Here is a 25,073-nt window from a genome sequence, read left to right as displayed (position 1 = left end):
ACACACACTGCAATGGGGTACACAAGATTTATTTTTTCCCTCCGAGTCAAACTACTGGCTGAAGACACAACTCTGGCCAAGAATCCAAGGCCCAAAGCCACTGCAGTCAGGGTTGTTAGCCTGGTTACAAACAGGGCAAAGGTCGTCAACAAGCAGCCAAAAAGATATCAATCCTGCATCTTCCTCAGAAAGGCTTAACGACACCAGGCCTGAAAAGGTGGGTGGCAATTGCCACCCACCTTTTCAGGCCTGGTGTCGTTCGAGGGTGGGTCTCCACACCAGTTCCTGGGGCTTCCACTCTCGAGCTGAAACTTCCCTAAAACTTGGCCAGTTTCCTTTCCATGGGCACAGAGAGTCTCCAATACATTGTTTTTCTCCCAGCAGATCCACATAAATCCTAATGAAAATGAGTCCTCCCTCCAACATCATCAGATTATTTTAAAAGCAAAACCAGGCCAGGTTAAAAATCCTTTCCTTTAAAATGTGCACACTCCATCCTGGAGTCTCCAGGCTTCCCTGCTGCAACAGTGTCCTTCTAAAAAAAAAAAAAACCCAACAACCTTCCCTTCCCCTTTCCTCTCCCTTTTATAGAGAAGGGCTCCAATCCCTCCCAATCAGCTGCTCCCTGTACTCAACTCCAAATAGCTGGCAGCTAGTGATGTGTCGGTCGCGAACGAAATGGCTCTTGGAGCCGGATCCTTATCGCGAGCCATGGTTTTTGTTTTGTTTTTTTCCTTCTCTCACCCTCTCTCTCGCACTTTTTTTCCGCTTCACTCCGCATGCGAGCCTTGTGCTTTGCGCTGGGCAGAGGGGGGAGGGGCGGTAGTTACACTCGCAGTAGCACAGGAACAGAGCGGGAGGGAGAGACGGGGAAAGAGAGCCAGGGACAACAATGCCACATTAGAAAGGTATAGTAATCATCCACAACTATTTTCAGTTGCGGATGATAAAGGATTCAGAAGGTTTATTCATGCAGGCCCATATGACAGAGAATGTGCATCTTCTTTTTGTTTTCATATTTTAATTTATATTTAATTGTGTTGTGGTTTGCAGTGTTTTGTGTTGTTTCATTTTAAATTTGTTTAAAAGGAAAAAGCTGAAAATTTAAATAGTTAAAAGTTGAACTGTGAATAGTTGGTTTTTGTATTATATGATTTATTTATTACATTTTATGTGGAGTGAATAAATAAAAGTATATTTACGGTGGCCCCTAGAGACAAAGCAGCACACAAACTTCAAAACACCTATGAACTCTGAAGCACGTAAAAACTCCAAAATGCATAAAAACTCCAAAACACGTACAAAACACAATGGAGTGCTCCAGGATGCTCTGTTGAGCTTTTGTTACCTAGAGGCTACACAAGCCAGCAAGTACCAACGACTGGATTTGGTGTGTAGTAGTAACAGGTAAATGAACTTTTTTTTTTTTTTAAATTATTTGAATATATATGAGTGCTTGTGTATAAATACACAAACAATGCACATATGCTTTCAATTGTGTAATTTAAGTGATCTAGGTAGCTCTGCTTTGGAAGTTCAGTTAACGCTAGAAATGTGTTTTGGAGTTTGTACGTGTTTTGTCTCTAGGGGCCACTGTATATATTTATATATAAACATATATAAATAAAACCACTTTTTTTTTTACATTAGTAATTCCTTTTGTGCATAATTTTATATTATTGTTAATAATAAATTAATTAAAGCAACAAAACAACCCGAAGAGCCGGTTCGGAGCCGAAAGAGCCGGCTCTTTTTAGTGAGCCGAGCCAAAAGAGCCGGTTCTCTAAAAAGAGCCGGAAATCCCATCACTACTGGCAGCTGGACTAGAGTAGAATCTCCACTCCCACATGGGTGTGACCCACACCTCACACAAGACACACACAAAAAACACCAAAGAATGCAATTAATTAAAAAAAAAAAAATCTAAAGTAATGCCAACCAAAATGTTTAGTGGGGGATTCTCTCCATTCTTTTCCACCATGCTATACTCTGCAACACACCTACTATAGCTCCTAGTTCAGAGACTGCTAAGCATGATGCTGCTCCTAATAACTGTTTTGTTTCCCCGCCACTTTGTCTAGAGACTCTTTGAAGGGCTCATTCCAAGGTCTGTCATGCTTTTGAGACTGTTAAATCTACTGCTCCTGTGATTGCTCCTGACCTCCTCACTCCTCCACCTGTTCCAGCTCCCAGGGGAGCTCGGGCCCAGCTTCCCCTGCACCCATTGCAGTTCCTCAGGTGAGGGACCCTGAGGCCCAGCTGGTCCCTGCTTCAGTTCCCAGGCAGGCTGAGGCTCCGTTTGTCCCTGTACCTGTACCTACTCAGGTGGGGATGGCGGACACCCAGCCATTACCTGTGCCTGTCCCGCTTCCCCAGGTGACCCAACTGTGACTCTGCCGACTACTGCACAGTGTTGGGAAGGTTACTTTTAAATTGTATTCCACTACAGATTACAGAATACATAGCCCAAAAAGTATTTTGTATCATATTCCATTAAGTTACTTAATGAGAATAATGTATTCTGAATACTGTGGATTACTTAATATTATGGCACACTGAGGAATCTTAACAACAAAGCATCCACACAGACATCAAGCTTAGTGTTCTACCCCCAAACAGAGAGGGGAGCTCTTTATTGAACACTTCCCTGTACTACACTGTGCGTCAGAGGCTCAATAACTACAAGCCTGAACTCACTCATGGTACTACATTCTTTCCATCAACAATAACTGTCATTGAAATTATACTGCAGCATCAACAAGAACAGTTAAGAGAACAGTTAAGAGTCACGTAACCATAAACAATAAACAGTAAATATCTTAAAGAGCAACATATATTCCCAAGGCATGATGGGAGATAACGAGCCGCTCCCAACATGCCACAATATATTGTCATGCTTTTTACAACTACGTGAATGTACTATTGCTGTGTGATTTATTATTATTACTGAAGGCTACTCGCCATACCTATACCAATTAGATTCTTCAAACTTAACATAAATTGAGTAACAGTGGGTGGACATTAGGTAAGGCTGCACTTTTTCCAGTGATCTTGTATAGAAAACTATTTCTGTATCAGTAATATGTTTTCTTTTTGTCTGTTAATAATCACGTGGAACAGCACCTGATTATTTGTAGCTAGCAGGTTGTTAATGCTGTCCATCAAGTCTAAAAACAGCATATTAATAAATGGAGATCCTGAAGGCTCCTTCAAAAATGATCAGATTATATTTTAAATATTTGTTCAATTCTCTTCCAAACCCCAGCTGTCTATTGTAAGTTTTGAGTGTTTACTAATATAAATAATATATAAAAGCATTCTAACATCTCAGTTGTTTGTTTGTTATTCAGGCATATATGTATACTATTTTTATTAAGAGAGATTAAGCTTGTGTTTCTGTCATGTAGTGATTGTGCTTAACTGTATGAAGCTTATTATGAAACAGATGATATGTAAAAGTGAATTTTGCCAAAGTGCTTAAGATACTTTTTTAAATTGTCTTTTTTTTCTTAAAGAAATCTACTACATCATGTGTAATTTTTTTTTTATGTCATCTGTAATTTCCATTGCAAATTCTAATCACACTTAAATTAAGAGGGGATGGCAGTAAAAACTCCAGAACTGTGATGTCATCAAGTACACTGCCGTCCCAATTGTAGAACGATCGCGCTGCATTCTCTGGAAGTCTGTACTCCTGTGTGAACTTACGAAGTCCGGACTCGTGAGAACACGAGTACGTACTCGCGTACTTGAGTATTTAGAAACGGCCTAACAGTCTGCAGTCTGTGAACTAACCTCAAGTAACGCCAGCTAACAATGTTAGCTCGGTGGCGAGTATCCTTCATTAATAGTAATATAAAATCACACAGCAATAGTACATCGAAGATACTGAAGTTTCGCCCATCCCATTCTTCTCATGAAGTGTTGTTGGAGTTTCCAAGTAAAAAATGCATTCCTGCCTGTGCACTGCTTGCTCTGGGTCCATTGTGTAACTGACGCCACCAACATTAACAGCACGCTTAATTTAAAGCCTCCTATTGTGTGTTTTGTAATACAGAGAAACTGTATTAATCCCAGATGGAAATTCAGTTAAAAAAAATTTTAAAAAACAATCGAGTTGTACTCAAACCCGGGCCACGCCGTCCCTGCAAGAGGTCAATGCCTCTTCAGGTCCTGCGCCGTCAGTCGGTTATTGAAGTATTTCGTTGTTGTCTAAAAACAGCTTCCTGCTGTAGCTGATAATGAGGATAAAAAACATGACGTAAGCAGCTGTAAAGCAAAAGAGGAGATGCTAATACTCTTCATAGAGTTTTAGATGATTATTTGTCTATGAATTACTCCTGTCCTTATTTACGTATATATTTTTTTTTATCATGCTGTTCACAGTGGGTTTGGCAGGTGAGGTGTGTATTTGCTCATACTTGTTGAGCTGCTGAAAAGTTGCATTTGACATAACCTCCCAGTTCATTCACATCACAGCCCACTTTAACTTCAAAACCTTATTACAGGTCATCCTATTGATGAATGTATGCACCATATTTTCAATTACCGTCTATTCATTCTGATGGATTGTGAATAAATGAATGAATGTTGGAGAGAGCACTCTAACACAAGAAAATCCAAAAACAAACAAGAAAAAAAGAAGCAAGCAGTAGACAATCATCAGGTTAATGGCAGGTCAAACAATACAGAACAAGAATGACACAGCAACAGGCAAAGACAAGGAATCCCAGGGAAGCCTAGTTTCATGGTCCGGATGAGTGGCATTATTTTTCCGGCAGTTTCGTGTCACCTCCCGTGGGCGGAGTTGACCTATTTTCCTCTCTGGAATTGCACCTGGAGCTCATTATCGTGTCAGTATATAAGGCCAGCGCTGACTACTACTCTTTGCCAGATTGTCTGCGACCCCACGTTAGTTCTTGGCTCATTCGTGTCTTGGATTAAGTTTTGTACTGTTTCTGAGCATGTGCTTTTCTGTCTCCAGTCAACTCCACGGATCATTACTCACCTGTTGCCTGCAGCTGTTCATAGTCTGGACCGCTGGTCTGCTCGCAAATACTTATGCCACGTCAGTCTCTGCACGGACTCCAGTTTCATTCTCACCTGCCTGCCTCTCGGCCAACTCCCTTGGATTTCTGGAATTGGATCATATCATATCTTCACACTCACCCGGACCGACTACATCTTTCCCTTCCCTCCCTGGTCACGCCTCCAACTGAAAACAAGTAAGCAGCTAAAAGAAACACACAGGAGTTTTTGCCAGTGAAACTTTCGCTTCACATCGCAGTAACATCTCTTTTTCCTCTGTTACAGAGTTTCTGACCTCTGGCCTATAACCCACCTAATCATGTCAGCCCTATGAATTACTTCCTGGAACCCTGTTGCATAATCATGTCCACTCCACTCAAGTTCATGTAACCTGTGTTCATTAGCCACTGACCCCAGCTCTTGTTCATGTTTATGGTCTGTTCCGTTTAGCCTTAGTTTTACACATTTGTAAATAGTATTGCCTCACAGTTGTATATAGTCCCCTCACTAAATCCCCTGTAAATAGCTTCCTGCTCATCTTATTATTGGCTGTGTTCTCTCGTCACGGTAAATACATTATTTCACTTCACGCTTCGAGTACCTGTGTGTTGAATCTGTGCCTTGAGTGCACTCTGCCTGACGGCCTCCAGCCATGACACCTAGGCAATTCTGAAGAGAGGAAAGAATATCAATAAAAGTTCCAAAGGGGGCTAACAAGAAAATATATTACCAGGAAACATGACCATGAGAGATATACATTGTTGAGTTAGAATGGGCAGATTCTCCAACCTTTAATTTCTGATTTGTCGGATCTTGAACCTTTTCATTTAAATTTTACTGACTGATGTACCTGGAGAGGTGTGAGACATGTTTATGTATTGGAATCACCTTTATGCAATGAGATGACAGGAAAAGTGATGTAACTACCATCATAGAAGGCAGCTGCATCTATAGGCGTTGGGATCCCTGGCCACTGCTCCTCAGTCTAGTATAAGCAGTTGCACACTGTTGAGATCTCACATAGATGGGTATTCCTGATAATAGGTGAAAGAGCAAGATATATCAGATATATCAGATATATGAGATCCTCTGGTGCATCGACCTAACTGGGGGACTCTTCAACTGGCAGGGAGGTTGTTCCATCCTTGCAGAAGTCCACTCTGCAGGTGGGGGAGAGACACAGGAGAGGTGGAGAATAAACCTAACCTGGGTGTCTGTTGTCTTGTGTAGTCTGGAGATGATTGAATGTTGGGGTGGGTATAGTTTCCTCTGCGGTGGGGTGGGGTGGGCTTCCCCAGGTCCTGTGGGGCTTAGCGGTGCTGCTGCCGTGGGCCCCGATCGGGATGGGCCTGGGCTCCCTTGCCTTGGTGGGTACTAGAGGACGGGGTGCCTACTGGGGTCAGCCGAGGAGCTGGCCCTAAGGAGGGGCATCTTGCCCCTCCTTCTTTTCCTCCCCATCCCGGCTGCCTCCCTCTTCCCGCTCCACCACACCCACCCACACAGGTAGGGCCTTGGGGTGCGGGTGTGTCACCAGGGTGCAGGGGAGGCATTCCCCCCCCCTCTGTCCCCTTCTGGCCACCTGTGCCTCAATTTTATTTCACAACTTAGACATCCTCCCTTGTTTTAAATGCACTTTAGAACAACACGCAGCAACACTACACACGAGCGGGAGGAGGGAGGTATGGGGTCTTCACACACCCCGTTCTCTACTAGCCATCGGGCGGGGGCTGGGAGGAGGTGTTGGCTGTCCGATTGGCCTCCCTGCTGCTGCGGAGCCTGGGGCGGTCTGCTTGCCTCCACCCCGGGGAAAGGGTCACATCTCTTGGGTCTGGTGCCGTTTCCCCTCTGGGGCGAGGGTACCTGGACCCAGGGCATAGAGTATGTTTGGGGAGTATGATTGTGTGTACATGTCTATGTATGTCTATCCCTACGTTGGGTGAGTGCTGAGTGTTTGTATATGTGTGCATGAGGGTGGGAAAGCATGTTTATGTCTGTGTGTGCCTGTTTGTCTGTGTCTATATGTCAGGTCTGGTCTTAGACTCCACCTCCTGGTACTCCCAGGCCCTCCAAGTGTGGAGGCCTATCTCCCCTCACCACACCCTGCTGGTAGCTGATGCCCTCAGGGGTTGGTGCATTGGTGGTTCTTGGTGTCCGGGCTGGGCGCTCAGGTATGCACCGCTCACTCCCGGTGGCTACTTGGCGGGGCCCGATGCCTGTTGCTCGGTCAGGCCTCTTCCGGGGCAAAGGGGGCCCTCGGGCCTCCGGCCTCGGGGCCTGCAACTCGGTTCACTCTGGCACAGCTGGCTGCCGGCAGAGCCGGCGGCACGCCGGTGCAGCCCCTCTGGCTTCTGCTCCGTGGCTACTGGGTGACCCCTCGTCTGGGGATCTCCTCAGCCCTTCCCAGGAAGGTGGCACGGATGCCCCTCCGGTGGTACTCCTTGGGCTCTCGCACTCTGGGTCCTCTGGATGTCTGGAGCCTGGATCTCCTCCATGCCTGCTTCATGCCCTGGGGGACGGGGCTATGGCCCTCCACACCCTCTAGCAGACCGTTACATGGGAAAACCTTTTGTATACAAGCGCGTTGATCCACACAGGTGTGCACACGGGTGTTCACTGTTCGTAGACATAAACTACACCTTTCTTAGCTGCTACTTCAAAGCACATTGTGCGCTGTCTGTCCTGCGTGCTGCACAACAACTTTCAATATTTAGTATTTACTGCTGTTCACACTCAGCTAGATTAACGTGATGGTGTTGTGTTTAGTATGTTGCTTTGTTTTTGTTTGGTTTTTTTTGCTTGTCTTCTCTTTTTTTTCTCTCAACAGGTGATCCAGGAGATTTTTTTTTTTTTCTTTCTTTGTCTTTATAAGTGCCCTTTCTCACTGTCCCTTTTCCTTCTGTTTTTCTTTTCCTTCCTCTCTTTCTTTCTCCCTTTCCTATCCCCCAGTCATGTCTGTCCCATCTGTAACAACTGAAAATAAAATAAATAATAACAACAAAGTTTGATCAAATGGACCAATACGGCAATGCCATGATGATCCATTTGGCAAAATAAATCCATTTGGTATCCTTGTTGGTCTTCAGACAACAATTCTGACGGCTTAAGAACCAAATGGGACAGACACAAAAAAAAAAAAAAAAAAAAAAAAAAAAATATATGAGATCCAGACTGTCCTCTTCTGTTAAAACCAGCAAAAATAATATGTTAAAAAGAATAATAATAAAACAATAACAACAACAACAAGCTGCAGCCGACATAAAGTGGAAAAGACTGCTTATACCTTCATATGGGTTTCGGGAGAATATATTTACTTTTACCTTGTAAAGATTGTGTCCAAATATGTTTTACACAAGGTTTATGTAAAGCAGCCTACTTAGGTTTGAAGCACAGTTCGTCAGTTCTAAATAGGAACCTGAATTATAAGTTTAGTTTAGTTCCCCGTTTGGACTTTGGTCATTATTTTCACGTTGTAGAATACAACAAGGTTGGTGATGAGCAGTGTTGGGACTAACGCGTTATTAAGTAACGCGTTACTAAGTAACGCGTTATTAAGTAACGCGTTACAGTAACTACGTTATTATTGTGGTAACGAGCACGGTAACTAGTTATTATGCCGAAATCAGGAACGCGTTACTCGTTACTGGGATTTAGATAGGCTCGTTATTCGTTACTTCGTGTGGTGGCTATCGCGGAGCTTCCACAAATTCAGTAACATTAGCAAGTGGTGGAAGCCAGCAGGTGGATGAGGGAAGGGTCGGCAGGAGGAGGAGAGAGTCGAGGCGGCCGCCGATCCAAGTGTCAGGTGAACTGAACTTCAGGTAAGAAGTTATGAGCTGCAGTCTCTCTGGGTCAGATATAAACCAAGTTTAGGTGGAGTTTATTTTCGTTATGCTGACTTTTTTGTACTGGGTACTAGCTAGCATGACGGAGTTTCTATACAGCTGGGTGGGTGCTATGATGTTACTGATGTTGAACTTTATTTTGTTCATAAGGTTAATTATTAGGGTTGCCAACCATCCCGTAAAAAACAGAATCGTCTCGTATTCAGAGAAAATATTTCGCGTTTCGTATTGAGGTGAAAAGGAACGCGATTTGTCCCGGACTTCAGCTACAATGAAAAAGACACAAAGCTGAAGCTGCACAGCTGCCTCTTTGTCTCACTCTCCCCCCTCCCTCTCCTGTTTCTACGTCAATCATGAAACTGATCAGTGATCAGCTGATCGGCTTTTCTCTCTTGCTTGTTTATCTCCCACTTTGCGCCAGAAAGAGGAAACCAGCGGATGTCGCGTTAAACAACAGCAGCACGTTTAAGCTTGATCAGCTGTTGTTAGAATTTATTTAATATTAATTTCTAGTATCAGCTGATGTTTGCTGGAGCCACAGCTGTAAAGCTGCTGGTCATGATGTTGGTTTGGTTATCTGGTGAGAGGGAAACATGCAGATGAAACCAGGAGATGTCCTTACTGAATCATCAGAGCTGAACAGGTGATGTAGAAACAGGTTTACCTTTTAGGTGACATGAATGAGTTGAAGGGAAGTTATGAACTGTTTCTGAGAGACAAATAACACCAGGATCCTTTTCTTATGTAGCTGACAGCTGGTAACTGTGCAGGGGCGGATCTAGCAAAGTTATGCCAGGGGGGCCAGGTAGGGCATTAACAGGGAAGGGGGGGGGACAAAGAAATACTTTTCTTTATTATTCTCATTTAAAATGTCAAACTTTTAAAAAATAATTATCTGAGTCTTACAACAAACAATTGATAGATTGATACATATATACCATCAGAACAGTGTACATCACTGTCACAACAGCGTTTGTTTTCATTCAAAGACTTTATGATTTTTCCTATAATGGTGGGCCGGTCTCTAGTCAAAATGCCCAGGCCAATTTTTTGTCCCAGTCCAGCCCAGTATGCAGCTCATCTGCAGTGTGGTGTTACCGACATCTTCCTATTTGGAAGGCAGAATTTTCAATTTCTGAGTACAATCGAAAGCACCAAGACTGCAGTTTTCGTGTTGGATGTAAAAAGCGCACATGACACTGTGACGTAGGCTAGAATTTACAGAAGCAACACATTAACGAGAGAATTCTGAGTAAAACCAAAGTTACTTTCCCTAGTAACTAGTTACTTTGAAAGTAACGAGTAACTTGAAGTAACTGAGTTACTTTTGATAGAAGTAGCTAGTAATGTAACTAAGTTACTAATTTAAAGTAACTTACCCAACACTGGTGATAAGTGGGTAAGGTGGTCTGTGAAGACGTGGTTGTATTAGTAAATGGGTCACACAGAGAGGTCTCTAAACAGGATTGTGACCCATTTATCTATTTTAAACCTTCAGATTAAGAACATTGTGATGGAAATGAAAAAACACTAGCAGGTATAGATTAATTCAAATACATTTCATCTATGTAGCGGTGCACTGACAGCAGCCATCATTCCACAGTTTTTAAATTTTCTTTAAAGTATTTTGTATGGCTATGCGTGAGTACTGTTATTATTTCACACATAGAAACAGAACATCATTACATGAGAACCAGTCTAGACCAGACAGGCTTCCTGCTTACGCTTTGATGTAATACAAAATTACAAATCTCTAGTACAAGCGTTTGCAGAATCAACCGCTGTCACCAACTTGACTATTTGTCATCAAAAGGTTGCTTTAAGTAAATTAGTCACGTAGTTTATCACACTTCCCAAGGAAATGTTGTCATCCATAAACAAGAAAAAACTGACATTAATCTCTGCTTTTCTAAAATCACTATTATATTTTATTATTATGTGTGATAATGTAGGTACAACGAAGAACAAAAGTGGATGGAGGGATCACCAATGTCTATTGAGGAGCAGTGGCCAGGGATCCGAACGCCTATAGATGCAGCTGTCTTCTATGATGGTACTTACGTCACCTTTCTGTTTCAGCCCTTTAAAATGTCAATTTCTCATAAAAAGAAATTCAATCCAACAAAATTTACAGTCATTTACACTAACACTTGATATTTTTCTGCTCCTTGGCTGTTTGACTCTCAGATTAATAGAATATCTTCTCTGGCCAACTGTGACTTGGATATAGACATAAAGTGTTTTTTTTTTAAGTATATAATGTATAAAGGGTTTTAACCAAGGCAGTACTATCCAAGGTACTTACTCCTTTTCATTATGAATACTTTTGAATGCACTGTATGCCACAATGACTCCAACTTCAAACGCGTGCTCTCCATCAGCCACGTTAATGAGCTGCTGGAATGTGAAGTACAGGAAGGCAATGAAACAGTGACAGAGAGGAGATGAGTGAAGTAATGCTTCTCCTGGAAATTGACGGTGCTGTGCATGCACACACAAAGTTTTTCAGAATCTATATTCAGTAATGACCACAATGTATCTCATAGAAAATAGAGAAGTGGTTGGTGTGTGGTTAGTCTTACCTCAGTGTGTAATGCAGTGATGTAATATTGGAATTTGTACAGTTTTTGTGATTTGAAATGTGTGTTTAATTTTAAATCTCTCTATACAAACATCAACATGTGATATAAAGCAAATCAGCCAAATATAAAATTTATTTTAAGCTTCCATCAGAGTGATTTATTTCTTACTTAGCAAAGAAAAATTGACATTTTCCTGATTAAAAAAACTTTGCTTTTCTGTTAAAACATATTCACTATGTGTGTGTGTGTGTGTGTGTGAATGTCTCTTTTTACTGCTGTTGCCTAATTTACCTGAGGCTGAACATTACTTTATAAAGTCAAAACTATTCATCTCTGTGTCCAGTATGGTGTAGCACTGACAGAAATGTAGTTTGCCTATAACACTGACACATAGTGGTTGGTGGATAATTACAGGTAAGGTGGAAAATAACCACCTGCAGTTGACTCACAGAAAAAAAAAGTTTCCAGTTTCCAAAACTTTGTGCGGTTGGGCACTATTGAATGTGTAGAATAAACTGACTTTAATGTTTTTGTAACAGAAATGATGACAATGCCAACATTAATAATCCTTTCCTGTATGTGATGTGCAGCACTTTAAACCCTCCGAGACCAATTCCTGGCAAAATACTTCTTTTCATTTGGAATCATGTTGGATCATGCAAAAAACAAAGTGTGTATAGTGAAAAAAAACCCTTTCAATTCCTCTATGCAGTGTTTGACAGAATATTAGATTTATGTTAACACATCTCCTCCGTGAATCGCTACCTTATCGTGGTGGAGGGGTTTGTGTGTCCCAGGGATCCCAGGGGCTATGTTGTCTGGGGGCTTTTTCCCCCTGGTAGGGTCTCCCATGGCAAATTGGTCCTGGGTGAGGGACCAGACAAAGAGCGATTCAGAAGACCCTTATGAAGAGAATATCGAGGGAACAGTTTACCCTGCCCGGATAGGGTTACCGGGCCCGCCCTGGAGCCAGGCCCGGGAGGGTGCCCGAGGGCGGCGCCTGGTGGCCGGGCCTTAGTCCATGGGGCCCGGCCGGGCACAGCCCGAAGAGGAGACATGGGCCCATCCTCCCGCAGGCCCACCACCCGCAGGAGGCGCCATAGGGGTCGGGTGCATTGTGTGCTGGGCGGTGGCCAGGAGCGGAGGCCCTGGCGGACTGATCCCCGGCTGCCAAGACTGGCAATAGGGACATGGAATGTCACCTCTCTGGTGGGGAAGGAGCCTGAGTTAGTGCGTGAGGTTGAGAGGTACCGGCTAGATATAGTCGGGCTCACCTCTACGCATGGCTTGGGCTCTGGAACCAGTCTCCTGGAGAGGGGCTGGACTCTGTCTCAGTCTGGAGTTGCCCCTGGTGAGAGGCGGCGGGCTGGGGTGGGTATTCTAATATCCCCTCGGCTGGCTGCCGGTACGTTGGGGTTTTTCCCGGTGGATGAGAGGGTTTGTTCCCTGCGCCTTAGGGTCGGGGAATGGGTCCTGACTGTCATCTGTGCTTATGCGCCGAGTGGCAGTTCAGAGTACCCAGCCTTCTTAGAGTCCCTGGGGGGGGTACTGGAAGGTGCCCCATCTGGAGACTCTGTTGTCCTGCTGGGAGACTTCAATGCTCACGTGGGTAACAACAGCGAGACCTGGAGGGGCGTGATTGGGAGGAACGGCCTCCCTGATCTGAATCCGAGCGGTGTTTTGTTATTGGACTTCTGTGCAAATCACAGTTTGGCCATAACGAACACCTTGTTCGACCATAAGGGTGTCCATAAGTGCACGTGGCACCAGGACGCTCTAGGCCGCAGGTCGATGATCGATTTTGTAATCGTATCACCAGACCTGCGACCATATGTTCTGGACACTCGGGTAAAGAGAGGGGCTGAGCTGTCAACTGATCACCACCTGATGGTGAGTTGGATCAGGTGGCGGGGGGGACGCTGGACAGACCCGGTGCACCTAAACGCGTTAGTGAGGGTGTGCTGGGAACGTCTAGCAGAGGCCCCAGTCCGCGAGATCTTCAACGCACACCTCCGGCAGAGCTTCAACAGCATTCCGAGGGAGACTGGGGACATTGAGTCCGAATGGACCATGTTCAGTGTCTCCATCGCCGAAGCTGCTGCATTGAGCTGCGGCCGCAAGGTGGTTGGTGCCTGCCGTGGTGGTAATCCCCGAACCAAATGGTGGACACCAGAGGTGAAGGGAGCCACCAGGCTGAAGAAGGAGTCCTATCGGGCTTGGTTAGCCTGTGGGACTCCGGAGGCAGCCGACAGGTATCGACAGGCCAAGCGGAATGCGGCTCGGGCAGTGGCTGAAGCAAAAACTCGGGAGTTCGGAGAGGCCATGGAAAAAGACTTTCGGACTGCCTCGAAGAGATTCTGGCAAACCGTCAGGCGTCTCAGGAGGGGAAAGCGGTGCTCTACCTGCACTGTGTATAGTGCTGGTGGAGCGCTGCTGACGCCGACTGAGAAAATTGTCAGGCGGTGGAAGGAATACTGAGGACCTCCTTAATCCCACTGACACGCCTTCCGAGGAGGAAGCAGAGTCTGGGGATGAGGGAATGACCCGCCAATTTCCGGGGCGAGGTCACTGAGGCAGTTAAACAACTCCTTGGTGGCAGAGCCCCTGGTGTTGATGAGGTCCGCCCGAGTTCCTGAAGGTTCTGGACGTTGTAGGGCTGTCCTGGTTGACACGCCTCTACAATGTTGCATGGAGATCAGGGCAGTACCCTGGATTGGCAGACCGGGGTGGTGGTCCCCATCTTTAAGAAGGGAGACCGGAGGGTGTGTTCCAACTACAGGGGGATCACACTCCTCAGCCTCCCTGGGAAAGTCTATGCCAGGGTGCTGGAAAGGAGAGTTCGTCCGCTAGTCGAACCTCGGATACAGGAGGAACAATGCGGTTTTCGTCCTGGTCGCGGAACACTGGACCAGCTCTTTATCCTCTCAAGGATACTCGAGGGTGCATGGGAGTTTGCCCAACCAGTCTACATGTGTTTTGTGGACTTGGAGAAGGCATTCAACCGTGTCTGGCCCATTGCTACGGGCCATTCGATCCCTATACAACCGTTGCAAGAGTTTGGTTCGCATTGCCGGCAATAAGTCGGACTCGTTCCCGGTGGGTGATGGGCTCCGCCAGGGCTGCCCTTTGTCACCGGTTCTGTTCATAATTTTTATGGACAGGATTTCTAGGCGCAGCCAAGTGGCGGAGGGCTTTCGCTTCGGTGGCCTCAGAATCTCATCTCTGCTTTTTGCGGATGATGTGGTTCTGTTGGCTTCATCAGGTGAAGGCCTCCAGCTCAAGACTGGAACGGTTCGCAGCCAAGTGTGAAGCAGCGGGAATGAGGATCAGCACCTCCAAATCTGAGGCCATGGTTCTCAGCCAGAAAAGGGTGGAGTGCCCACTCTGGGTCAGGGATGAGTTCCTGCCCCAAGTGGAGGAGTTCAAGTATCTCGGGGTCTTGTTCGCGAGTGATGGGAGAAGGGAGCCGGAGATCGACAGACGGATTGGTGCTGCGGCTGCAGTGATGCGGACGCTGCACCGGTCCGTCGTGGTGAAGAGGGAGCTGAGTGTAAAAGCGAAGCTCTCAATTTACCGGTCGATCTACGCCCCTACCCTCACCTATGGCCACGAGCTGTGGGTAGTGACCGAAAGAACGAGATCGCGGATACAAGCGGCAGAAATGAGCTTCCTCCGAAGGGTGGCTGGCCTCTCCCTTAGAGATAGGGTGAGAAGTTCGGCCATCCGGGAGGGGCTCAGAGTAGAGCCGCTGCTCCTCTACATCGAAAGGAGCCAGTTGAGGTGGTTCGGGCATCTGACAAGGATGCCTCCTGGGCGCCTCCTGGGTGAGGTGTTCCGGGCATGTCCCACCGGGAGGAGGCCCCGGGGCAGACCCAGGACACGCTGGAGAGATTATATCTCTCGGCTGGCCTGGGAACGCCTTGGTGTTCCCCTGGATAAGCTGGAGGAGGTGGCTGGGGAGAGGGAGGTCTGGGCTTCTCTGCTTAGGCTGCTGCCCCCGCGACCCGGCCTCGGATAAAGCGGATGAAGATGGATGGATGGATGTTAACACATCCATTCCAAGAAAACATAGGTGATAGTGTTTAATAACACTAGAACATCTACATACACTGTGATAACTGTTCTGAGCTTCTTAAGTCCAGATACCAAATACCACTGAGAAAACTAATTTTTAAATAATAACAGCTAAGCTGAAAGAAGTAAACCAGCTTTGAAAACTATATTAAAATGAAGTGAATCAATAATAATAATAATAATAATAATAATATTAATAACAACAACAACAACAATAATAATAATAACATTAATAATAATAATAATAATAATAATAATAATAATTGTGGAACAAACACACAAAGAAAATCCTTAAATATATGATTAAATCTGCTTTAAATCAGCTATGAGGTCAATTCTGGAAAAGAAAAAACTGCACGCTTGTTTTCTTTGTTCAAGAGCTTGAAAATATGAATAGTTTTAAATTTTATTTCTAGAATTTTCATAAAGAGGAAAAACAACTTTACCCTGAGGTCACAGAGCTTCTGTGAGCTTCATGAAATCAATTTGATTTTCTTCACACTGTGGGACATGGAGGTCAGATCTGAATAAAAATCAAATGAACTAAAATCTGATTAATACAGATTTTGGGGCTCTTCTAATCTTTCTCTCATGAACAATTTCCTCTGCAAACTGCAACAATGATGCAACATCATTGTTTTGTTTTTTTCATGTAACACTGTCATGAGCAATCACAGCCAGAGTTCCCCTCTTCTCCATAAAAGGATCATTTCTTTAGTCACTGACGGCAGGTAGTTGCTCAACACATCCAAACTCCAGCCTATATAACAGCTTCTCCCAGCACTGAGACACAAGTTGCACACAACAAGAAAGCATGAAGACTTTGACTCTGAGCATTCTGCTTGGTCTGGCAGTAGCAGTTTACTGCATGCCAGTATCTCAGATTACTGGACAAGATGAAAGTTTTGCAAAGGTATGTGTACTTGGCTCTTTTTTATTTTTTGGCATAGGCTGGGGTGGACAAACTTTGTGATTAACTTCGTAATTGTCCATCCCATGTTGTTATTTGTCTTGTTCCTTGAGCTTAAACATGCTGACAGATATTTGAGGGTAAAGCTCTGAATATTTCTCTCTTCCAGAACTACCTGAAGAAATTCTTCAACCTCACAGAGGAGGAGGGTCCAGCTGTCAGAAGGGGCATCAGCCCACTGAACAAGAAGCTGGCTGAGATGCAGAGATTCTTTGGTCTCAAGATCACCGGGTCTCTGGATGCTGACACTTTGGCCATGATGAAGAAGCCCCGCTGTGGGGTTCCCGATGAACAGGTCGCTCGTTTCTCCACTTTTGAAGACAACCTCAAATGGGAGAAAACCAGCCTCACATACAGGTGAATGATCTAAAGATACAACATAACACACAACATGAGAAAATGTGACCACACTAATGATTTTCTTGAATATTTCTTTGTCCTGCAGGATAGAGAACTACACACCTGACATGTCTGTGGCAGAGGTGGATGACTCCATATACAAAGCTCTGCAGGTGTGGGCCAAAGTCACTCCACTGAGGTTCACAAGGCTCTACAGCGGCATTGCTGATATTATGATCTCCTTTGGTCGCTGGGGTGAGTCTAAAACAACATTAAGTAATATAATCACTGAATTTTTTTATTGTATTATTGCACAAGACACGATCATCCCACCTATCTCACCATCTCACCTATATTTTTTAGTGTTTTTTTGTTTTGTTAAGTCTAATACTTCTATCTTCTAACAGAACATGGTGATTATTACCCCTTTGATGGCCCTAATGAAGTTCTCGCCCACGCCTTTCCTCCCGGTCCTGGCATCGGAGGGGATGCCCATTTTGATGAAGATGAAACGTTCACGTTCCGCTCAAGCACAGGTAAGTTTGTTTACTTTTAAGAACTGTGGTGTTCAAATTACTCTGAGTTATCCTAAGCTGTAACCAATTCTGTGTTTTCTACTTCAGGCTACGTCCTCTTTATGGTTGCTGCCCATGAATTTGGTCACTCTCTGGGCTTGTCTCACTCCGATGACCCTGGTGCTCTCATGTACCCAGTGTACTCATACAGTAACCCTGACACTTTTGTTCTTCCCCGGGATGATGTTAATGGCATCCAGTTCCTCTATGGTGAGTGCTAAATTCTTTTTTTTTCTTTTTAATTAAAAATATTTGACTTGACCAAAATCTTAAAAGAACCTGTGCATAAATAATTTTACGACTTACAACAATGTGATATTTATTAAATTACCTCCAGGTCCAAATCCAGATTCCGTTGAGCCTGGACCTACAGCCCCCATTACTCCTGATGCCTGTGATTCAACAATGGTTTTGGATGCTGTTGCCACACTGCGAGGAGAAATGCTCTTCTTCAAGGACAGGTATCACAAAATGAATGCTTGAATATCTGAGTGAGAAATCTCTCATAGCAGAGCTGGCTTCTGACATTGGCTGATTGATCATTTACATTAATTTACATTTTGTGCGTGTGTTCACAGATTAGTGTGGCGCAAACACCCTCAGTTCAGCACACCTCAGCAAACTCTCATCGCAAATTACTGGCCCGATGCCCCTGTTAAAATTGATGCTGCTTATGAGAACCAACAATCAGATCATGTCTTACTTTTTAAAGGTATGCTTTCCCAGTGTCCACCTAATGTCGCACTTTTTTCAAGTCAGCATTTTTGTGCCTTTACATAGATTTACTATAAAGTCTACTTCTTGTTTGTTCACAGGTCATAAGGTGTGGGCTTTCAGCGGCTATGATCTTGTAAGTGGCTATCCTAAACCAATATCCAGCTTTGGTCTGCCCAAAACAGTGAAGAAAGTTGATGCGGCCCTCTATGACGAACAAAGTGGGAAGACTCTGTTCTTTGTAGGCAGTGAATACTACAGGTGTGTTCCAGTAAGATCTGAGAAAATTAGGCAACCGATTTCCATACGGCAGCTTACTAGTTGTATTACAAATGTTAAATGAATCTAAACACATTTTTCTCTTCCCAGTTATGATGAGGCCACAAAGAAGATGGATGAGGGATTCCCCAAACAGGTGGATGAGACCTTCTTGGGAATGACCTCCAAAGTGACTGCAGCTCTGCAGCACGGAGGTGAGCAGCAATTCAGCCTTGAGGACCACTGAAACGAGACAATGATTTCTGTTTTTGATATTTCTGTTTTTATCTTTTGAGTTTACATGTACAGCTATTTACAGCTATTTTAAAAATCCCTTATGCAGCACTAACATGTAGCATCTCTGTTCTGCAGGGTACACCTACCTCTACAGTGGACCACAAATGTTTGAGTATGCCATGTGGAGCGGGAGGCTGTACCGTGTGCTGAGGAACAGCTACTTCTTGCCCTGCACCAAATACTAGAGGAGCCAGTTTTCTAAGTTGTTTACAGAAGAGATTGAATGTTACATAAGGCACAGTAAAAAAAAAAGAAGAGAGAAACTGTATTAATATATTTTTGGATATCTAATTTTATCGTTAAACAATTACCAGCAGCTTATGTACTTAATTTTGTTTTTGTTCTGTTAATCATTGCTTCATTTAGGTTTACCTTTTTATTTTGTTTTATTTATGGCACAGTCATTATTTAATTCTTCCACTCGCTAATTGTTTTTGTTGTGTTTTCAAATTTAATTACTGTGACTTTATGTATACAAAAGATCAAATGGAGTACAGTAAAAATAAATTGACATCATCAATAAGCAAATTTTAAGTATGTTACTGTTGTGTTACAATGTTACAACCAAAGGTGGATAAAGTACACACACTGGTAACTTAAGTATAAGTACATTTCTTTTATTTACAAAATACTGCTGCAAAATTGAAGAACTGCTTCTTTACCTCTCATAATCCAAGTATGAAACAAAAAGTAGCTCTTTGGAGGTATTTTTAGATAACTTAAACTTAGTTTGTCATATTATAATAAAAATATACAATAGAAAGGAATAAAAATTTAATTTTAACTTGCAATTAAATTCTTATGAATGTAGGGTAAGTAGAATAAAAGTGATATAGAGATAAATGACTAAAATAAAACAGGAAGTGAGAACTAATGACTGAGTAGTGTTAAATATCAACACTTCACCGAGTTCTTCTGATCCCTCAGAGGCATCTGATGGAAGACAAAACACTGTTCAGTTGACCATTTCACACTTTATTCTCTTACACAATACTTCTAGAAGGAAGCGTCCTGCATGACACGATGCCGCGCATCTCAAAATGGAGTGTGCCCCTAACAGTTTTATTACAGAAGCTCTCTCATTCTAGTCTAACAACAGTGTCTCAGTAACTTTCCACCAAAAGATGGTCCCCTGTTATCTACTTTCTCCCAGGCAAGCGTGAGCGAGAGTCTACAGCATTCTACCCCACAAGGACATGTAGTCTAATGCCTTTATTTTTCAGGGCTGTGTCCACTTAATACTACACTATAAGGTTATATAGCATTTTAGTTAATATAAAGCATAGAATTGAGGCACTTCAAATAATTTAATCCCAACAGTCGGGAAACTCAGACATATGAATGAACTTAACAAAAGGGATTTGACAAATGAGGATGGGCCAGAAATACACTAAGAAAATACATAAAGAAGAAAATATAAACAATAAGCAAACTAAGAATCAGATATTACTAATACATGGAGCGTGAACTTCCACAAACTCAAATACTCAGAATCATGACACCATGAACACCACAGCCGCTGTGATTAAATATGGTAAATGCCTGTATAGCGCTTTAGTTAGTCCCTATGGAACCCAAAGCACTTTACACTACATTCAGTCATCCTGAATGTGTGTGTGTGTGTGTGTATCATTCAGACACAGACACACACACACACACACACCCCGGGGCGCACTAACAGAGGCCCTTTTAGCTCGAAGCCTTACATACTTGAAGGATAAATGTCAAACCAGGACAGTAAACACAAAAGCTCAGAGTATTTAAAAAACAAAATGAACAAAACAATGAAAAAGACTCATGGTACTCAATTACTCTACGTTATCGTATTTTACTTACACTTTTCAGTTGTAGTTGCTGACAATAAATAATATTGATTTGAATAATTAATGATTTTAGTTCAAGATACTGATGAGTATAGGTACCTATTTCTCAAATATTTTGATTCAATTTTAAACAAAAATATTAAGTACATGCAAAGAAGGTATTCTGTGAACCACATACTGAATTTTTTTTTTCAAATAATTACTAAAAGGATATTCATAGATTTTATCAGGCTCATCTAACTTGCATTTTTAGTGATATTTACTAAGCCTCTGAATTACTTTTTAGAGTGTGCCTCTTATTTTCAAGCAAGCTTTAAATAACACAGCGTAAACATACTTTGTTTTGTTTTACATGATGCTTCACAATATGCAAAAACAGAACTTCAGCAGTGATAGATAGCACAGTGATATAGTGGTTAGAGCTACTGCCTCACAGCAAGAAGGTTAAATTTTTAAATCCAGCCTGGGATTTTTTTTTCCTTTGTAGGTACTTCAGATTCCTCCCACAGCCCAAAGACATGCATGGAGTTGGGTTAATTGGTGACGCTAAATAGGTATGAATGACTCTGGTGCCTGACACTGGACTAGATAAGCAGACAAAATACAGCAGCTGCACCTTTGACTTGCAGATATATGTAGCAAACTGCAATGAAAGAGTTGGTGTTTATAGATTCACAGTGACAGGAAACAGCTCACCTCAAATGTCTTAAACCTAAAGTAATGAGCTGTTTTGATAATGCAGTTATTACAAATAGAGATATTTCTGTAAAAATGCAGGAAGTGATAGTCAGAAAATTAAGAAAAATAAGTAAGTAAAATAGTAATAGTAAAATTATCTGTGAGTTTTACACCTGAATCTATTACACCTATATGCTAATGGATAATGATGACTTTAGCATATTATTATGCTTCATATGTAGCATATTTAAAAAATAAAATAATTAGCATATTTAACCCTATAGCTATAGTTAGTGCACAAGCATGCTAACGTTTGCTAATTTGCACAAAACACAAATGACATGTCAGCATTGATGTGATGATGGAAGGTCACAGGATCACCAAAAATATTAGTCAAATAAAATTCATTCTGAGCACTTTTATTCGCATTAAGTACTAATTATTTCATAATGGAAGTGGCTGAACTACAGTAAAACCATATAAAAAAAAATACACCGTAGTACTATTGATAGAAAGATTCTGAAAATATCAGCTTTGATTTTGAATTCTGTGATCATTAGTGCATTGGTCTTAGCTTTGTAAATAGTTTGCAAGTGAAAACAAGGATTTATCACTAAAGCTAGTCAAGTGTCTTTTATTTGGGCATGGCAATTCTTCACCAGGCTTGGAAAGTTTATTCGTGTTAATCCTGTTGCTACGACCCATTTCCACACAAACACTAAGCAATGGTCAAGGCATCCCTTTACAGCAGTCAAAGTGGAAAAAATATGTGCATGGGGGTGAGACTGACTTGAAAGCTAAATAGAATCAGTTTGCAAATATGGATGGCACTGTGGTGGAGTCTGAATACTTCCATGGTTTTCTTAAGCTGTTTCTGGTCAGGTCTACTGAAAATCATTAACGCAATGCTTGGGACTTCCAGTTAATCAATCAGTCACTTAAAACAGATTATTATTCATCCATCCATCTTTTTCCGCTTATCCAGGGCCGGGTCACAGGGCAGCAGTCTAAGCAGAGGAGCCCAGACCTCTCTCTCCCCAGCCACCTCCTCCAGCTTGTCCAGGGGAACACCTAGGCCAGGGGTTGGCAACCTGTGCATGTGGCTCTTTAGTCTTTATACTGTGGCTCCACGGGTTTGGAAAAAATTATAAGTATTTAACTGTGTATTTTATTTGTGTTCGTTCTTTTTTAACTTGTAGTTATAAATTGGAAGATTATTGTGATCTTGAAATATAAAAATAAAAGTATATGTTGTTATTTTTCATCGCTCAAAATAAGCATCACACTCGGAGAAACGATACCAGATGCCGTGCATTTATCGAGACTTTCAACCACAGGCAGGCCAAGTATGGATCTTCGGGTCCACATACATATGTGAGCAGCTATTCTCCACCATGAACTATGGTAAAAACAACCAGCCAGCTGTAGCTTTCCAGCTCACAGCTTGACACACACCAACACAACAGCAGAGAGAGCACAGACAGCCGGCGAGGCTTGATTGTGGATGCCGGTCAGGTGCGTCCGCCTCCCCTGCAGCGGCACTGCAGACCACGGCTCACTACAGTTTTTGTTTGGTATATGAATAATTTAAGTTCAGCTTTTTAATTCATTTAAAAGAGACCTTCAACTGGGTGTCTTTCCTTTTTGTTATATTTTTTAAGAGTTCAAAATGTGTTCATTACATAAATAAAATTTAATTTTCTCTGTAGCACTTCATGGATTTCATGAGCAACACACTTTCGGTGTTTATGCAAAGCATAAACGTAAAAAAACCAATAACAGTGTTATCTTCATTTTAGATGTCAAAAAGTATTTGCAGCTCCCAGTATTTTCTTTTTCATGGAAACTGGGTCCAAATAGCTCTTTGAGTGTTAAAGGTTGCTGACCCCTGACCTAGGCGTTCCCAGACCAGCCAAGAAATATAATCTCTCCAGCGTGTCCTGGGACTTCCTCGGGTCCTCCTCCCAGTGGGACATGCCCGGAACACCACACCCAGGAGGCGTCCAGGAGGCATCCTTGTCAGATGCCTGAACCACTTCAACTGGCTCCTTTCAATGTGGAGGAACAGCGGCTCTACTCTGAGCCCCTCCCAGATGGCTGAACTTCTCACCATATCTCCAAGGGAGAGGCCAGCCACCCTTTGGAGGAAGCTCATTTCTGCCACTTGTATACGCAATCCCGTTCTTCCGGTCACTACCCACAGCTTGTGACCATAGGTGAGGGTAGGGCGTAGATAGACCGGTAAATTGAGAGCTTCCCTTTTACACTAAGCTCTCTCTTCACCACGACCGACCGGTACAGTGTCCGCATCACTGCAGCCGCAGCACCAATCTGTCTGTCGATTTCCCGCTCCCGTCACTCGTGAACAAGACCCTGAGATACTTTAACAATCCCACTTGGGACAGGAACTCGTCTCTGACCCAGAGTGGGCACTTCACCCTTTTCCGGCTGAGGATCATGGCCTCAGATTTGGAGGTGCTGATTCTCATTCCCACCACTTCACACTTGGCTGTGAACCGTTCTAGCGCTAGCTGGAGGCCATCACCTGATGAAGCCAACAAAACCACATCATCCGCAAAAACCAGTGATGAGATTCTGAGACCACCGAGGTGAAAGCCTTCCGTCACTTGGCTATGCCTAGATATTCTGTCCATAAAAATTATGAACAGGATCAGTGACAAAGGGCAGCCCTGACCCATCACCCACCGGGAATGAGGCTGACTTATTGCCAGCTATGTGGACCAAGCTCTTGCAATGGTTGTATAGAGATCGAATGGCCCGTAGGAGTGGGCTAAACACCCCATACTCCCGGAGCACCTCCCACAGGACACTCCGAGGGACACGGTTGAATGCCTTCCACAAAACACATGTGGGCTGTGTCCCAATCCAGCGACCGATTATTGTCAGATTATAATGATATATATATATTACAGGGTATATTACAGCAGTGAGCTTGAACTCTGTGTCAAAGATTCAAGTTGAAGTTGTTTATATTTCCTATCACCTTAAATCTTCACTCAAAGACAAGTACCTTTGACAGTGTATATACAGATGTATTATATATAAGAGACAAATATTGTTTGTTTAATATATTGGCATTACATTACATTTGGCTCAATGCTTACATATATGTGTAAAAAGAAAATGTATGAGCTGTGATAACTGTTTCTGATAGAATGAAGAGTAGACTGATATATGAAATATTCCTTTATTGGGTGAGAAAATCAGACCATGTCATAACTGCTTCAAGTCATACAGAATAGATATCAGAGCCGTAAACAGGCTGACTTCTGCTAAATGGGTCAAACTGGGCAGAAAGTACACAAACACATAACATCCTTATAGAATATGATGTAACACTATAGATCAGGGGTGTCCAAACTTTTTTCACTGAGGGCCACATACATAAAAATATAGGAGGGGCTGGGCCACTTACTAGAAATTAGGTATATAACCTTAACTTTAGTGTATTAAAGTTAGAAAAATCACTTAAAAGTGGTCAAATGTGTTATATTGTTGAATATAATTAAAGACAAAACTGCCTTCATCACAGCTTTCCATAAATGGATCTTTATTGATTTATTCAGAAAAAGCTTTGGTAGCTCATTCTCAGAACAGCAGCAGATTTCTTCTTGGACAGAAGATTTACAGCACAGAGAAAAAACAATAAAGGGGAAAATGGGACGGGGACATTTCAAGCTTGTTATTTAAGTTCTTAGGCTTAGCAACACACCTATTAACGTTCGTTTGAAACCGTTATCAACATTAACAGACTGAACTGGACTGAATAACAGGAGTCCATATAATTTTAGTAAATTATTCTGGTGAGTATCAGCTGCGCTGGGTATGTAAATCGGGCCATCCAGCCGCGGTGCTGATCGCCACTCGTGCCA

General features: G+C 43.0%; 1 protein-coding gene and 1 long non-coding RNA gene across 3 annotated transcripts; both read left to right on the top strand.

The window, feature by feature from the left end:
• The first annotated feature begins 861 nt into the window (after window positions 1–861).
• Window positions 862–6,266, top strand: LOC120442253. Of its 2 annotated transcripts, XR_005614595.1 has the most exons (4): window positions 862–908; window positions 2,082–2,238; window positions 4,985–5,225; window positions 5,314–6,266. It is a non-coding gene; the product is annotated as an uncharacterized LOC120442253 (long non-coding RNA). The 2 variants fall into 2 exon arrangements; XR_005614594.1 differs by lacking the exons at window positions 862–908; window positions 2,082–2,238 and adding an exon at window positions 4,867–4,911.
• A 10,056-nt stretch (window positions 6,267–16,322) lies between these two features.
• Window positions 16,323–19,314, top strand: LOC116332796 (collagenase 3-like). Its single transcript, XM_031755851.2, has 10 exons — window positions 16,323–16,439; window positions 16,606–16,853; window positions 16,942–17,090; window positions 17,243–17,371; window positions 17,459–17,620; window positions 17,748–17,871; window positions 17,989–18,122; window positions 18,226–18,385; window positions 18,494–18,597; window positions 18,755–19,314. Exons 1-10 carry the CDS (start codon window positions 16,341–16,343, stop codon window positions 18,862–18,864), a joined length of 1,419 nt encoding a protein of 472 aa, XP_031611711.2. The 5' UTR covers window positions 16,323–16,340; the 3' UTR covers window positions 18,865–19,314.
• The last annotated feature ends 5,759 nt before the right edge of the window (window positions 19,315–25,073 follow it).

Source organism: Oreochromis aureus, linkage group 10, assembly GCF_013358895.1.
Source record: "Oreochromis aureus strain Israel breed Guangdong linkage group 10, ZZ_aureus, whole genome shotgun sequence".
NCBI classification, from domain to species: domain Eukaryota; kingdom Metazoa; phylum Chordata; class Actinopteri; order Cichliformes; family Cichlidae; genus Oreochromis; species Oreochromis aureus.
The sequence above is the reverse complement of the archived record's forward strand: the minus strand, read 5'-3'. Positions and strand labels throughout refer to the sequence as shown.